The 16,229-nt window shown below is 46.2% G+C and overlaps 2 protein-coding genes across 5 annotated transcripts in view; both read right to left on the reverse strand.

Moving 5' to 3' along the window:
* VPS8 (VPS8 subunit of CORVET complex) overlaps positions 1-9,788 on the reverse strand; it is a 65,584-nt gene extending 55,796 nt beyond the window's left edge. Inside the window, exons 1-7 of one of the 2 annotated variants that reach the window (XM_038145568.1) lie at positions 9,599-9,788; positions 8,863-8,931; positions 7,352-7,482; positions 5,993-6,086; positions 5,410-5,442; positions 3,998-4,052; positions 1,757-1,762 (exon numbers count right to left, since the gene is read on the reverse strand). In XM_038145568.1, the coding sequence (XP_038001496.1) occupies positions 1,757-1,762; positions 3,998-4,052; positions 5,410-5,442; positions 5,993-6,086; positions 7,352-7,482; positions 8,863-8,931; positions 9,599-9,706 (496 nt within the window). In that variant the 5' untranslated portion in view covers positions 9,707-9,788. The remainder of the gene's footprint in view (positions 1-1,756; positions 1,763-3,997; positions 4,053-5,409; positions 5,443-5,992; positions 6,087-7,351; positions 7,483-8,862; positions 8,932-9,598) is intronic. The other variant, XM_038145567.1, reaches the window with a different exon arrangement.
* A 147-nt stretch (positions 9,789-9,935) lies between these two features.
* LOC119704390 (thioredoxin domain-containing protein 6-like) lies at positions 9,936-16,168 on the reverse strand. Of its 3 annotated transcripts, XM_038145571.1 has the most exons (6): positions 16,082-16,168; positions 15,872-15,995; positions 13,369-13,426; positions 12,725-12,828; positions 11,566-11,637; positions 9,936-11,136 (listed from the first exon to the last, which is right to left on the reverse strand). In XM_038145571.1, exons 2-6 carry the CDS (start codon positions 15,902-15,904, stop codon positions 11,008-11,010), a joined length of 396 nt encoding a protein of 131 aa, XP_038001499.1. In that variant the 5' UTR covers positions 15,905-15,995; positions 16,082-16,168; the 3' UTR covers positions 9,936-11,007. The 3 variants fall into 3 exon arrangements, with proteins under 3 accessions (XP_038001499.1, XP_038001501.1, XP_038001498.1); XM_038145573.1 differs by having other exon boundaries at positions 15,872-16,144; XM_038145570.1 differs by lacking the exons at positions 15,872-15,995; positions 16,082-16,168 and having other exon boundaries at positions 13,369-13,535.
* Between the last annotated feature and the right edge of the window lie 61 nt (positions 16,169-16,229).

Raw genomic sequence — 16,229 nt, forward strand, 5'->3', positions numbered from 1 at the left:
GACATGGTTCTCCAAGCTGCAGCACTGCTGGGAATGTGCTGGCTGGGAAACACAGCATGGATGTATCCTACATGACTTGCCCAAAGTAATGCATTTATCAGTCTGTTCAGACAGCTGAGAGTGGGAGTCAAATCCCACCTATATAAAGAGGCATGAGTGGAGTTCAGAAATAAACACCAGCAAGAACAACAGCTCAACTCCCTGATTACTCTGAAGCACAGCTCAAAGTGAGGAGAAAACATTCTTGGCCAGGCTACTAGGACACACCTTGACATCACTGTGACAAGGGTGTTCAGAGCATAGATCAGAACAGGACAAGGAAAAAGGAAGATGAATCATGAAAGATTTCCATGGAAGTTTAGAGAAAACAGAGCTACAGCTGGAAAGCAAGTTTCACAGAGAGATATTCTCCAAATAGCGTCAAGATCCAAAGAAATAATGCCTGTTCCAGAGGTCTGGAAATGCAGTTCATTTACAAAAATACCATGAGCTAACCATAAAAACTTGTTTGAAAATAGGGGAATACTGCAGCTCCTTATATTAAAGATGAATGACTTCTTCATTCCTGGAAGTACCTTCCACTTCAGCCTAAGCCTGTCAGTAACTCAATCAATTTCCTCTCAGGCATGAAAAAGAAGAATCCTCCACAGCTTTCTCTGAAAAGGTTTTACATCTTTCTGTGTATCCCCACAGGAACTTTCAAAAGACATTTGCTTTTTCCCTCACCTGCAATGTCAATTGAAAACAAACAAGACCTCTATTGCATCCCAAAATTAAGTGATTTGTATGACCAATCCAGTACTTGTTCTTGTTGCCAGACAGTCAAAGGATGACACACAATAAGAACCATTAGACAAGATTTTTTTTAAAAACTCAACTATAATATGGATGAAATTGCTTCCAAGGCAAATCAAGATCAGAAAATCAATGAGCTTCTACTAATAAGCTGGCAAAGTAATAAAAACGGACAAAAGCAAAAGGTTATAAAAGCTGATCTGATGATTTTCCAGACTTGTATTATCAGCTTGCAAGTAAGACACATTAAGGATTAAACATAAAAAGCTTTTGCCAAATGCTTGAAACAAAGGTGGCTACCAAATGTCAAAAAATGGTTTTCAATTTTTCAATAAGGCAATTCTTCATCTGAAAATTTTCCAGCAGTAACTGTGTTGCTCTCAGTCTGAGATCAAGAGGAGATGGAGTTTAAATACAATTCTGCACATACAGAAAGAAAACAAGTTTGTGGATGTGAAAGAAGTCATTTTCCAAACCAAAGAAACGAGCATAGCACTGCAGAAGCTGAAACTGCTTGGATCACCAGGTTCTCATCAAGATCTTTCACTTATCCCCTGATTTTCCTCAGTTTGAAAGGCCTACTTGGGTCTTCTGCAGAATTACTGACACACTACTAATTTTATTAGGCACAGTGCCAGGAAATGCTCTGGGTGAATGCTGATCTCATTCATCAAGAGCCTTGTCCTGCCCTGAAACAACACCTTTACAAACAGCTATGGACCTGCTGCCCTAGGACATTACAAAAAGAGGAGCATGTTTACCTGCTCCTCTACTGTCCCTGCCTGGAGAATCTGGGAGTGTGCAGTGCACATGCACCCACTAAGCAATTCCCAGCAGCATCATCCACTGAGTGGTTCCTGCACTGCTGAGCTGCCCCTGAAATCCTGGCACAGACAACATGCAAGCTGGGCAGCACAGGGCCTGGTCATGCAGGGACATGCACACAGCAGTGGTACTGTACCTTTGCCTTTCAGTCCACACAGAAAGGGCCAAAAGAGGAGAGAAAAAGCCAGAAATCAATGTAAAAAGAAGGAGTGAAGCAATGAACAGCACATATGTGACAATCTCGAGAGACACAGAAACTTCAGATTTTGCTGAGTGTTTCCTTTGGGTAATGGTCCCCCTTCTGATTTATTCAAGAAATGATGCTGTGATGGTTAGTGTTCTAAAACCAGGCAGTTTAAAAAGTGAGTTTATAAATTTGAACTTCATTGCATTGAAGACCAAAAAATAGAAATCTGAGAGGAAATAAATTAGAAGTTCACTGTAACATAACAGGTAAAACCATTTTCACCCAGGTACCAGAGGAGTGTCTCCAGGCCTGCAGACATCCCTTCCTACCACCTGGAAACTTGCTTTCCAGGGTGTCAGACTTGGCATCTCATCCAACACTAATCCAGGAGGAAAGTCTGCTTTTCAAGATTACATGCGCAGCCTGAGAACTGCCCTGTGATAATGTTTCAGGAGTCAACAGAAGCATTCAAAAAAGCAGAATGAAAGTTTTCCAAGTCTTCTATAATAAGGACAAAGCAGATAAGTCATGGGTACAGGTGGACTTAGGAGAAGAGACAAATTAGCTGAAATCAAACATATGAAAGAAAAAATTAAGTCTAAAAATGTGTTAGTGACAACAATTCAGAGAAATTCATTCAACCAGAAAATGGATCTACAATTTTGCATGCAAAAAAGATGTTATGTTCCCATTGTACAGTATAAACCCTGCACACACCTTAAAAACCTTCAGGGAGTAAGTGTGACCCCAATTTACACATCCAGTAAAAAAAAAAAAAGTAAATTCTGGTCTACAGAAATTCAGTCTTGGTTTAAATTTTAGAATGAACCCAGGCCAGATCTCCAATCCTCTCTCTGTACACAGCAAAACCTTCTAGAGCCCTATCCTGCCAGGTTTTCTCTCTCTTTAGATAGATCTGAGAGCACTGGGGTCAATGCCCAAGTTACAGAACTGAAGGAATTCAGCAGAGAGTAAGTGTCCAGGAAGCACCCTGAAACAAAACTGGACACTGTACTTCCATTCCTCATCACTTGTAAATTACAGCACAGACTCATGGAGCAACTTCAGCTGTAAGGGAGCTGTGCATGGAGGTCTCTAGCCCAGCCCTGCTGCTCCAAGCGAGGTCAAAGAGACCAGCCAGCCCACGGCCTTGCTGAATTTTGAATATCCCCAAGCAAAGAGACTGCACAACCTTTCTCAACTCCTATCTCATGCTTCAGCACCCTCAGGATGAAAATCTTCATCAGAGCTCCCCTCAGTGCAGGTCTACTGCCCCTTACCCAGCCCCATGGGCCTTTGGGAGGGCTCTGAGGCTCTCTTTAATCCACCTTCCTTTCAGGGAGCAGAATTGTTTCAATACTGGATTAAGCAAATGGCATCAAACAGTTTAATGCCTAAATACCCAGGAAGGAAAGTCTTGCACTGTCACAGTCTTTCCCATCTCTCTGGAGTACCCTGTCCTCTGTAACTTTTGGTCTCCAAGATATTCAACCAGCATCAATAAATACCCTGAAGTTTTTAAACTGGGTAAGAATTGGGTGCTACACAGACAAAGGGCACAAAACCTGAATGTGAGTGGGAACAGTTCCAGAGCTGTTCTGACCCAGCTGGCAAGCTGGGCAAACAGAGGCACAAGCTCAGAAAACCCTGTAAGAGAGTTTGGTGGTAAGAGGAAGAACAGAATGACAGAATGAAAGGACCAGAGATGCCTGCCTGGTGCAGGGTAAGAGCAGGGAAGGAGACACCAGGGCACAGGTCTGCAGGCAGCCAGGGGTCAGAAGCCCCACTTCCCAGGGAATACAACTCCACAAAGCTGACACCTATTCAGACACAGGGCAGAAGGTTGTTACTGATGATGGTTGCATACAGGTTGTGGTCTCTTCCACATGAAAACAGAGTATTTTCCATTCAAACATAGAAAAGGCTCTTTAGACAATTCCCACATGGCTAAATTTCTCAATATCAAAGTGCCAAGCCCCAACAATGCACAGGAAACATGAATAAGGATGACAAATATTGTTTCTGCTTCCTTTCTTTACTGAAAGAAAAACACACTTAGCACAAACAACATCTTAGAAAAATCCCAGCCTGCAGTTATAAATCAGACTAGCGGTTTTTGGCTTGTGTTTGCATTTTTTTAAAGATCATTAAAATGCAAAAAAACCTCCAAACTTTATTTTTTTAACTTACCAAATATCAGTGCTAACCCATGGGAAGTCCCCACTGCTATCAAATTCGATGCTGCCTGAAAGAGTCATACAAGAAGACTGAATGAAACATCTTTCACAAATCCACCACTTATCAAGCAAAGTTTGCCAAAAAGGGAAAAATTCAAAGGTTATAATTTTCAATTTATAAGTGGCAAGATCAATTCCTACATGAAGACAGATAGGTAGTACACCTGAACAACCATCACACAGATTATCTCAAGATCAGAGGGCTGCTTTTTCCTCTGCTGTTTGGAATTCAAATGCTCAGAGTGGTACCCAAGCAAAATTTCATCTCTCTGAAGTCAGTCTCATTCTTTTGGTGTAGTTGCTGAGTAAAAATACTTGGGATTTTATCCTAAATCAGCTGCCACTTCCACATCTGAACTCTTCTAAAACCCTGGCCAGTCTACAGTAAGCCAGAGACTCCAACTTCTTTCCATGGGGAATTAAACAAATCCTATTAAATATATCCTCCAAGATCCCACTGTACTTGCCAACCTGCCCTCAATGAAATAAAACTTACTAGAAATCACATCATGCTGTAGATGTATTCATCTTGTTCTACTTTTTATTTCCTAACAAGTCTAAGTCAGATGAAAAAAGTTCTAATGCCTTAATGTCAGGATGTGTAAGTACAGGTTTTTATTCTATGTACATATCAGTGACAGCCTCCAACTTCACTGTGCAATCTTTTGCCTTAGAAGTGACAACTTTTTCCTTTTCTTTTTTAAACAAAAATATATTTTCTTATGGGCTGCTGTTACTACAGTTGAAGGGACTGAGCACACCTTTAGTTCCTTTGTAAAACATTAAAACTCACTTCACAAGGGCAAAACAAATATTGGCTGCATTTCACCTCATTAAAATGTTTCTCTTCTCATTTTACTACAGGCAGTTTCACTTCTGACATATTTAGACATGATTAGCATGCTTGACTTCAACAATTTTGATACAAATTGCTAAGCAGAAGTATCCTTCAGACAGCCTTTTAGTTAATACTTCAGACAGAGAGACAGGCATTTTGAGTCCATCACTTGGCGCACTCCAGTTTAAGTTTCTATAAAAAATTGCTAGGAGTCAAAGAAATAACTGGCAAAGAAAAAACAATCAGGGAAATTCAGTGAGTTCAAGAGATGGAGACAGGTCAGGTGCTCAGCTAAGAAGCCCTGGTGATGGTATAAAAAAGGGAGGGTATGGGGCTTGCACAGCAGAGGGCAGCTGGGCAGTGAAGGAAGGCTGGACTCTGCCCCCAGGGAGCTTTCATGCTGCTGCTCCCACTCCTCACACTTGAGAAATCAAGGAAGATGCATTTATCAGCTGTCTTAAATGCTGCTTTAACAAACTGGCATGAAAACTAAATATACAACCCTTGAAAATTGTGAGAGTACTTACAATTGCAGTGGGCAAGCCAGCATCCACTTTGTCCTGGGGAAACAGAAGAACCCATGAGTGAGAGACACAACTCCCAGATCACGCATGTCTAATAATAAGAACAACTACAACATACCAAAAGTCAAGACCAGCTGCATTTTAATGGCCCCACCAGGGCAGACAGAGCTGAGGGAACCACTGGCTAGAAACACTCAGAATAGAGAGGAAGCAGAATATCCTGTAATTCCATGTGAAAGTTACTGTGTTCTTCTCAAAGTGCCATGTGCCCGTTGCAGGCCTTGAGCAAACCCAGTTCCAGCACCTTCAAGCACACTTTCATGTTATATGAACATTTCCCACCAAGTTTCATGACATCTAGCAACACAAATCAGTGCTACAAGTGACCCACCACACCACTGCTGCAGCAAGTCAGCAAAGCCCTGATTCATTGCTGCCTAGAGACCACAGTTTAGTCAGTGATGCCCCTAACATGGTGTTACACACAACTAACAGAAGGGCCAGACAGGAGATCTCACACACCCCCACACATACCAAAAGAGTTTCAAATTTTTCTTAGTGGAGGTGCCCAGAAGATGACACTTACTGCTGCAGACACTATTTGGGCAGAAATTCCTTTCAGGAGTGAGAGCCGTATCACTGATCCATGGAGTGAGAGAGAATCTGGGAGTTTTTTCTTCCTAAGGAATTAAGAAAAAAACCAAAAAGCATTGGAGCAGAATAAAATCTTGGAGCTTTGCCTAACCCACAGCCAAGCCAGCAGGTAAATTCTGCATACACCTGTAACTCACGCAATTTCCATTCTTCCTCTCAGGGCCACAGAATGAGGTAAGACATGAGATAATCAGCAAAGCCTGCTCTGCCCTGCTGTGCCTGCACACAGTTTGGTTTTAACTCATCTCCTGGAGTAAAAAAAAAACTTACTTCCCCAAACAAATGGTCAGTTTCAAGCACATATCTGCAGGTCCTAGAATTCACTAACACATCCTGGAAGCAACACTTCAGCTCTTTCAGTGAGTGAGGAAGTTTAAGCCTGTAAAGGTGAGTATCTATGGAAAAATGCACAACTGGAAAAGGCTCACTAGTAGAATACAGACCCATAGGAAAACTGGGTGTATGGTAAATAACAGCCTTCAATTAATACACAGCTCACCTGATATGAAAGCCTAAGCTTCTGTTTATGGAGAAAATGTCTTTAAAAACTAACTAGTGCAGGATCAGCTATTTCAAAACAGAAAACATTGGGTTCTTCTCCCTCCAGAGGTGCACAACCTAGCAGCTCCCACAGAGGTTCATCAGGTATGCTGTTAGTAGCTGGTACCATGGCTAAGGACCCATAACCATGGCAACCAGCCTTACCCAAAGGTGACAGAACACTCCAGGGTTTATCTCCATACTCTGCACTGGAAGAAGTCTAAGCAACCCCAGGTAACATTTCTCTCAGCACAAACAATCTTACTTGAAAAAAGAAGAGATAGAGAGTCTGTACACCACCCTATGCCAACATAAACCATCAGACTTCAGAGTGTTTATATCCTGTACCACTGCTCATGGGACACAAGGCAGCCATGGGAGGGGCTCAGGCCATCATTTGAGTAATTAACCATACACGTCAGCAGTATTAGAGTTAATTATCACATATTAACCACCAGCTGCTTGCAGACTAGGTCAGACACCCCTCTGAAACATTTTCTTTAGAGTCATCATGATTGACTGTTTTAAAGATTCCATTAAAATTTGGAGAAATTTAACTAATCCATCTCCCATAAAATGCTGTTATTGCTCAAACAGGCCAAACCTCAGTGCAACTACAAATCCCATCTTTGCCTATGTGATCCTGGAGGAATAACAGTGCTTTGTGAAAAAAGGAGGATTTGTTTCTAACAGATGTAAGCAGAACCCCTTCACAAATGGTTTGACCTCCCAGGGCATGAGGCTGCAGTACCTTTTCAGGTGTGTCCTGTCCCCACTGTCAGAGCTGGCCACAGAAGAGGTGTCATAGGAGTGTGTATCTGTGTTATCAATGTTCAAGAGAAAGGGATCCTCCAAAATGAAAGACTCTTCTTCATCATCAGTCTGGAGGGCGAGAATCACCACAGCTTGCAAAAAGTTCAAAATGCTCAACAGCATAACCGAGACACTAGCAAACAGCATCAGTTCAGCAGGGAAATGGAGAAGGAGTGCACAAGAAAACCTCGTATTTAACAGCCAGAACTATTTATTACTTTACTGGGCTGATTCTGTGGACAGTTTCCAGAATTCACAAAAATCACAGAAGTAGAAAAAGTCAGTTAACCTTTCTTCCCCAAATGTACTCCATCAAAACTTTACCTGACCTTTAACAGAGCTGTTTCCAAATCTCCAAATTGCCAACAGAAGGCCTAGAATTATCTTCATCTACTCCAGCACTTCACCAAGTGGCACTAAGAGCCCAGAAGTTCCTCCAGCTGCCACGAGAGTTGATTTTGCTCTTTTCTCAGCTCTTCTGTTTGCAATCTCTCTCTCTTTTCAGTCTTAGCCTGGAATTTTTTATTACAGCTTTTCAAAAAGCCTTTCTCCTTGATGCGTTCTAAAACCAGGGCAGCTCCTGTTGGTCTCTCAGCACAAAGCCAGAGGGAGCAAACACAACTCCCCAGCTGATGCCAAACAAGCAGGGAGCAGAGCACCTGCCCCTCATTTCACTTACCCCTGGCAGCCCTGTGCTCATTAAGCAGCAATTTCTGAACTGCAGCTGCTTGTCTTTTTGGCTCAGATAGATTGTCCTCTGCTAAAACCCTTTTCAGAAAATGTTTTGCCAGTCATTCCCATCCTACATTTACTGATATACTTACAATAAGACTTTGTCTGCACTGAACTATATTTTCTTCATTATTACCTCTCAAGTTTACGACTTGGATGTCACTGCCTATCCTTAGAATTTGAGATGACCCAAATTTACTAAACTTCCACTACTCAAGGCACCAGTGGAAACAGGACGTAGCTACCCCTACTACTCCTCTTGTTTCTAGCCTGTTTCTGTTTGGGACACCTTATATGTGAAAGGAACAACACAAATGAAGCTGTGAAGAATCTAGCTCTTATCTGCTCCCACAACTTCAGAACTTCTCTGAATACTCTGCAATTACTTTTAACTAAAAACAGCTGTTTGGTGACCCTGACCTTTAATAGGCTGTCTAGACTTCAGGTGACTCTCCAGATCTACAGATGAATGTGCTTGGACTTGATGAAAACCTTTTATGCTGCAGCTGTGGATATTTAATATTTTTTTAAAACCCTACCAAAATTCCGTATCACACACTGTAGAGCAATTACTCCACTGAGTATGCACCTGCTAGCTATCAGCATCAGGAAACCATGAAGCTCTACAATTTTGTTTTCCAGGAAAAGCACAGTAAGAGTAGATGAAAAGGAGCATGTGCTGCCTCGCCTGACTCCCCTGTCCGCTGGTTCACTCACCTCATTCAGGATGCTCTCCAGCGTTGGAGGGGTATCAACTTGAGGAATGTCGAATTCTTTGTCGTCAATCTGTACATCAGAAACCACAGCCTGAGTTTAGGTTGCCTACTCCACCTTCCAAATCGTAATTAAAGCCACATAAAAAGCAGCTATGCACACACGCCTCTGCCGGCAAGGCAGGCGGGAGCTCTGAGGGCAGGCTCACACACAGTTTCACCTGGCTGGGTGAGGACAGTATTTCCTTCTTGAAGGCTGTGTGAGACTTATTTCCAGGAACAGTCATAGAATACTTCTGATGTTCTGAGAATAAACATGCTGTTGCACTATAAGGGGTTTTGCAGCAAGAGTGAAATTAAATGACTGACTCTGTACCTGCTACATAAGGCACCGCCATACAGAACTTTGCGAGTTGTTGGTTTTTTTCCAATATACGGTGAAGCACGCGAAATTCACGTAAATGACAGCGACCCGTGCCACCATACAGGAACTGGCCCAGACCAGCCGGGCACGCCCCTGCCGAGCCTCCCTCCCGGCTGCCGAGAGGCCCGACCCTCCCTCGCAGCGGCGCGGAGGGAGCCGCCGACCCTCCCTCACGGGCGCTGCGTGAGGGCTCCGGCCGTCCCCGCGCGTGTCTCCGGGACCCCCCCTGGGCGCACCCCGGCCCTGCGGGAAGCGCCCGGGCAGGCACAGCCCCCGCGGCCCGGCCGTGCCGCCTCGGCAGCGCTTCGGCACGCACCAGCTCGCTGCGAGAGTCCAGCTCACGGTCGAGCTCCGCCACGCTCAGCCGGTGCGCGGGCGGCTCCGGGCACGACTCGGCCTCCGCTGGCTCCAGGGCCGCGGCCATGGCCGGGCCGGCTCCGCCGGGACTCGAACCCGCGACCCGCGCCTCCTCCCCACGCAGCCGCAGCGCGGCGGGGCCGCCCCCGCGCCCGCCTTAAAGCGGCCGCGCGCCGGCGGCGGGGACCGGGGGACACCAAGGACCCGGAACGCGTGCTGCTGCCGCCACAGGAAAATCTTGTGTTTATTGGAAAAGCTCGCATCTGCTCCACGGCTGCGGCTGTCATCCCGGACCCGATGGGTGAGTCAGACTCCGAGGGAAGAAAATGAACGAAATTAACAACAGGCGCAGAAAGGAGAGGCAAGAGACCAACGTCCCTCACGCCCCTTCGGTGCTTCAGCTAAAGCCAGGAGAGAATTGCTTCGATTCCCAATATTCTGGAGCCTAAGATTTGGTGTGCACAGGGGCAGCATTATCCCAGAAAAGCCAAGAAAAAAAATGTCCCTTTTAGGAGAACATGCAAAAGCCTTTGGGAATTGGTGGCCGATTTTAGACAAGGCAGGAAATGGTGTAAGCCGATTTGGAGCCCAAGCATTTGTGTCTTCTTTCAAAAACCACCTGGAAACAGAAAGCCATGTGGGGTCTCCAAGAGCCCTTGCCAGCCAGAAGGAAAGGGCCGGGAGGTGGGGTGGGTGTCAAATGTAAGATAAAACACATTGAAAAGATAAATACCCCCAGTTTCACAATGCCAGACACTCAAACTATGCTGGGCTCTTTCAAGGTGACTCTCCGCGTGTGCCCCGGTGGAAGAATGGCCCCTCTGGTGTCCCAGCAGCAGCTGGATCCCTGCTGGGGGTTCCAGCTTTTAAAGGTTCCAACTCAAGGCACAGAGAACATCCTACACCTGTGCCTTGCCTTACCTGTTAGTCCTCCCCGTTGTTCCTCCTGAAGGAGAGCTGTGCTTCCCTGCTCTCTGGAGAAGGCTCTGTCTGGCACCTAGCAGCAAGAGCACATGGATGGGACAGGAACACCCCACTCCTCCCCTCCAGGTGAGCCTGTGCCAGGCAGGGCCCCACGTCCCTGAGCAGGAGCAGCCCTCCTGCTGTCCCGGGCCAGGCCAGCTCAGCAGGGACAGCAGAGGATCTGCCTGTCCAGGGTCACCTGCTGAGCTCTCTGTCAGTGCACAGCAAGAGCTGGGGGAAAAGCATTCCCAGGAACAGGCCAGCAACATCAGCAGAGACTGCAGGCTTCAGAGATGCCTTAAGAACAGCAGGTCACACACAGTTAAGACAGTTTTATTCCTGAGAAATGTCATGACTTTAGACCACACACACAAAGCCAGTGCACATCTAGAGGTGTTTGAAGCTTCAGTGACCCATTACCACCACAGGCTCTCCTCCATGGAAACCCTTCCTTTCCCCTGCCAGCTGTTTCAGGATGGTCTTCTGCAGCAATGGTGCATCTGCTCCTCTTACAACAGCCACTAATTCTCCTCCCTGGAAGTTGTGGAAAGCAAATCAGTCAGCAAGTGCTCAGGTTGTGTTCTCTGGGCTCTGGAATTCCCCACAGCAGCAGCTCACCCACACTTTATGTACCCTCCCCCCCTCAGAGCTGCTCTGCTCCACAGCAAGAGGGAAACCTTGGAACAATCTGCTTTGTGCCTCCTCCTCAATCTCAGGATGAAGCAATGCAGATTGTGAGAGGAGTGAGCTCCTGCAGAAGCAGCAGGCTGAACCTGAAGGCTCCACAGGGCAGCACACTGGCTGTATATTCTTACACAGCATTTGATTACCAGCAGATACAGAGCAAATAAAATTGTCCCATAACATGTTAAAGAAATAAAACATCCTCCCCAAAGGACCGTTGTTCCCACCAGCAGGTCATATTTACTGCTATGCAACCACTGGGAAAATATTTTCACTCACTGTATAAAAGAGAAAGACAGGCTCACATTGTCCTCTGTATTTTTCCAGAGCATCAATGGAATCAACTTCAGCCTAAAAGGAATGTAAAATGAAATAGGTGTTTCTAGAAAAGCATTTCTGCTCCAGAGGGATGCACACACAAGTGCCTGGACTCAGACACCCTCAGCTGACTGGTACTCATCCCCCACACACAGGAAAACACCTCTGGTCCCAGACTTAGGGGACAAAATGACACTGGTCAGAAGCAGGGGCACAGCCAGCTCACAGCTCACTTGCAGAGCCTGAGAAGCAGGTAGATGTCACCTGCAGGAGCTGGAGCAGCACTCCTGTGCGACAGGGATATCTATTCCCAGCAGCTTGCCTGGGTGAGTCTCAGAGAAGCCTGAAAAGTGAATTCAGGGCTCCTGCCCATGAGGCTGAGAAGTGCCAGGAGGAGCTGCAGTGGCAGCAGAGGCAGGAGGGCTGAGCTATGAGAAACCTCACTGCCCTCAGCTCTGTCCTCAGTCCAGAGCTGCCACCAGCCAGGAAAGGCACCACAACACAGAGTCACCACAAGGCTGAGGCAGGGAGGGACTTGTGAAGGGCTCCAGTCCCAGACCCTGCCCAGGGCAGGGCTGCTCTCAGTGCTACAGGAGGTTGTGTCAGTTTTGAGCTTTTCCAAGAATAAGCTCTGCACAGCACTCTGGGAACTTGTCCCAGTGTCCTACACTGCCACCTGAATACTTTTCCATTTACTTGGACCTTTCCCTGCTGTAGCTTATCCCATTATCTCATGTCCTGCTGCTGTGTTTCCCTGACAGACATCAGTCTCTGCCTTCTCCATCCTCCCTCCACCGGACATCTGTCCCTTTTCCTCTCCAGGATGACCAAATCCAGCTCTTTCAGCCTCTCCCTGTACATCAAAGGCAATGTGTTAATGGCTCTTGCTTAAGTAGAAATCTGGAAAGCAAAGAGCAGCTGAAGCCTGAAAATCCTTAATTATATGAATTCTTATAGATATACCCAAGCCCCTGTATGTGGCAGGTTCACTCCCAGCAGCTGCAACTCCTGCACTGCTATGGTTTGGGCTAAATATTGGAAAGAGAAGTGATTTCAGCCCTTAGACCTCAGCTGATTTCAGAGGACTGGGTATTTCAAGCAGTGTCGAGTGAGATCTTACCACAGCAAAATGCAGGAGATTACTGCCAACTTCATTCTTGATTTTTTTGAACAGATTCACTACTGGTTTGCATGGGCCACACCAGGCTTGAAACACATCAACAACTGCAAGCAGGAAAATGGGTCAGAATGAGGCACAAATGGGTCACTTCAGACACAGGCCAGTTGACCACGGGCTAGAAGCTCTGAACTGGAAACCCTTGCAAGATTTGAAATGCTGAATCAGAGGACAGGATTACATTACAAAATAACAAGCTAAGAATGATGTGGAGGAGTCTTAAGTAGAAACATGGACATGGCTGTGACCTTGGAGATAGCAGATTTCCCAGGGAAAACTGCTGCACAGAGGTAGAGCATATGAGTTCCCAAGAACCTTGGGAGCTGTTCCTTGTGCTGGGGACAGTCCTGTTCCAAGCAGTGGAGACTGGACCAGCACTGCTTGGATTGCATGATGACTGTCCCACATAAACAAAGAGGACTACAACCTCTTGCTGGTCTCAACTTGGTTAGAATATTTTTTTCTTCCACTCAGGGTAAGGGGAATGGAGAGACTGACTAAACATCCGTAACATTGTAATTCCTAACAGTCCTGGCATCCTTTCAACACAGAACAAGAGCAATTCAGTGTGCTGACCAAACCCTTACCAATGAGTCCTTTGAGACACAGCACTTCTTCCCAAAGCTCCTGGCTAGTAATGTTAATCTGTGTGGAAAATTGAAAAACACAGTAAAAGCCACAGTAATTCATCAGGTACTACCCAGTTGCTGCAAACATATTGACAAACCACTCCAGAGGGTCACACCTGCCTGAAGAGGCATTACCTGAGCACTCAGGAAACTCCTCAGACTGTGGTTCCCTCACCTCTGACCAGCTGATCAGGATGTCTCACAAGCTCCAAGGAAAGGCAGAGGGAAAGGGCAGCAGCATCCAGCCAAGGGCAAGTCCTCCCTTGGACTTAGTGGCACTACTGGAACAGTGGCTGCCTGGGGATCCCAGGCTCCGTTTGCAGAGGGTTGTTCCGGGGGTTGGCTGGGGCCCCAAATTGGGATCCCAGACTCACAGCCCCTTGTCAGGGTCTCCATCTGCCTGCCCAGGGTTCCAGTTGAACCACACCTCATTCAGGCCCAGTCTTCACAGGGTTTATGAACCACCTGATTCTGCAGCAGCAGTTTCTCACCTTGCCTGCACACAAACTGTTCTATTTGAGATGTTTCAGCCTTGAGAAACTAAAGTAGCAAATACACAATTTCCATGATGTGTGGGCATTAGAGGGTGGTCTGAACCCAGCATGTCCTTACCTGAATTCCCAGCTGTTACCCAAAGACTTCCAAAGCACAGTAAGGAGAGAACTCAAAGTTCTAGGCTAGGAGGGGCCTGTGGAGTCCTTCATCTAATCTCCTGCACAAAACTCAGCATTAGATCAGCTTGCTCAGGGATTGACCCTGTCAAGGATGCCCTAGACCATTCCACACACAGCACCACCCACTCTATTATCCCACACTCCCAGTACTGTTATTAGAAAGGATATAATCCTTCACATTTCCCCATCTTACAAGACTTGCCCTTCAGTATGTACTTAGAAAAACACAGCAAATTGAAATAAAAAAGGCTTCTGGAGAAATGCAAGATCAGGTTTTGTTCATCCTGAGCAATGAAGATTCCTGATTCCTTCCTCAGTGGGTATCATCAGCCCCAACTACATTTAGACTGCAGTGGAAAACAGTAAGTTGCATCAAGGCCAGCTATTTCACAATAATTAACACAAATGGGCATTAAAGGGCTGCTAAAATCTCACAGCCAAGAATTGCAAGAGTGGAAACTCCAGTGCAAATGAAATGCCCTCTCCCAGGTGTTCAGAGCTGTGTCATTGGGAGTCACACAGGGCAGTTTCTCCAGGCCTTGTCTCACTCAGGGTACAGGGAGCTGCTCAGACACCTCTGTTTATTTGCCTGTTCAGCACATGACCCCAAGCTTCGTTTTCTCAGAGAACACCTGCAGAACTACAACATTTAATTATTTATTCCTAGTGCTGGGACCACCCTCAGAGTGTTCCACAGAATGCTATTGAGTCTAAATGATTTATGACAGTATTTTGTGATAATGAATTTGGCCATAAGTTCAAATGCTGGACTCAAATTCCGCTGGCACTCTTCAAGGTGCTTTGCTAATTTGGATGTCCTGAGGCTGCTTGGACTTGCTTTTCTGTAACAAAACCAGATCCCTTCCTGGACATCCCCTCATGTCCTACACAGGTTCAGCTTTCATCTGCAGATGTAAAAAATCCCAGTTTTGCAGATATAGACCTGGATTTCCCTTCACTGCCAATGAGGCACAGTCTAGTTGATGTAAAGTTCCCCATCCCACTGGAACACAGCTGGACAAGCAGCAACAGAAACTATTGCTACCTTCATAAAATGCCCCTCTTTCCTTGTTACACATGTTCACTTTTCCCAGTTTACACAGTGAAGAAATAAGGTCACAGAGCACATAATATCTTTCATTATTTCTCTCTTGTGAAGACTGAGCTGCTTTCAAAATTTGAAGCAGACCTGCAGAACCCATTTTTTGTTTTCAATGTTTTTGTATTGTGAACTGCTCTTAGAACCCCCTTCTCCCCATGCAGTAGTTATAAAGCATCACTAAGTTTACCTGCGCAGTGTAAACAGGAAAAATTCCTTTACAGATCACTGTGAAAATAGATTGTTCAGCCTTTGAGGCTTTCTTGTACCTTCTAGCTTTTCTACCTTTACAGCAATCATTCTGAATACATGACCTGGTCAGAAATGTGCAGTAACTCTTGCCATCCAGATGTGCCAACCCCACACAAACTCCTAAATGTCCTCTGAGCTATTACCTCACAAAACAGAGGCATTTTGGTCTCTGACAGCAGCCAAACCTGTGCTAGGCCCCAACAGCCCCAAACACAACCTGCAGCAGCTCCCTCAGCACCCCACGGCCCTGAATGGGGACACGTGTGACCTGCCAGGTCCTTCCACGTGTCACACCTGCCTCCAGGGACACCTCTTCCCTATAAAGACCTCACACTGGGGCTTTGCCAGCAGAATCTGAAATACCCCAAGACTGAACTCCATCCTTTGCACTTATTGAGAGTTTACAAGGTCTGCTAAAGGCCTGGCTACTACTGACCTGCAGCACTACCTCCTTTTTCTTTGCAGCCATCCTTCTGCAGAACAGGGTCCTTTGAGCAGCTGTCCCAAGCACCAAGTGCTACAGATGGCTTCTAATCACCAGGATCCAAGTGCTGGCCAACCTGCGCCACAGAGAGAGCTTTTTACCTGCCTCTGCTGCTGCAGCCCGGACACAGCCCCCACAGCAGTGCCCCAATCCTCGACTCACCTTTGCTCACACCTCCCCCAAGAGCCGAGGTGCTGCTGCAGGGCCTTAACTGCAGCTCCCTTCCAGGGCCTTGTGCGGCAGCTGGCAGGACCCCAAGGCTGCCATGGCAGCGCTGGCATCGCCAGGGCAGCGTCAGCCCGGCCCAGCC

Source organism: Motacilla alba, chromosome 9 (genome assembly GCF_015832195.1).
Source record: "Motacilla alba alba isolate MOTALB_02 chromosome 9, Motacilla_alba_V1.0_pri, whole genome shotgun sequence".
Lineage (NCBI taxonomy): Eukaryota > Metazoa > Chordata > Aves > Passeriformes > Motacillidae > Motacilla > Motacilla alba.

Coding starts and splice junctions, on each gene's coding strand:
- LOC119704390 (XM_038145570.1), bottom strand. CDS start 13,471: ATGAATTACTGTGGCTTTTACTGTGTTTTTCAATTTTCCACACAGATT. Junction 12,829..13,368: donor GTGTCTCAAAGGACTCATTG/GTAAGGGTTTGG, acceptor TCCTGCTTGCAG/TTGTTGATGTGTTTCAAGCC. Junction 11,638..12,724: donor ATCTCCTGCATTTTGCTGTG/GTAAGATCTCAC, acceptor CATTCCTTTTAG/GCTGAAGTTGATTCCATTGA.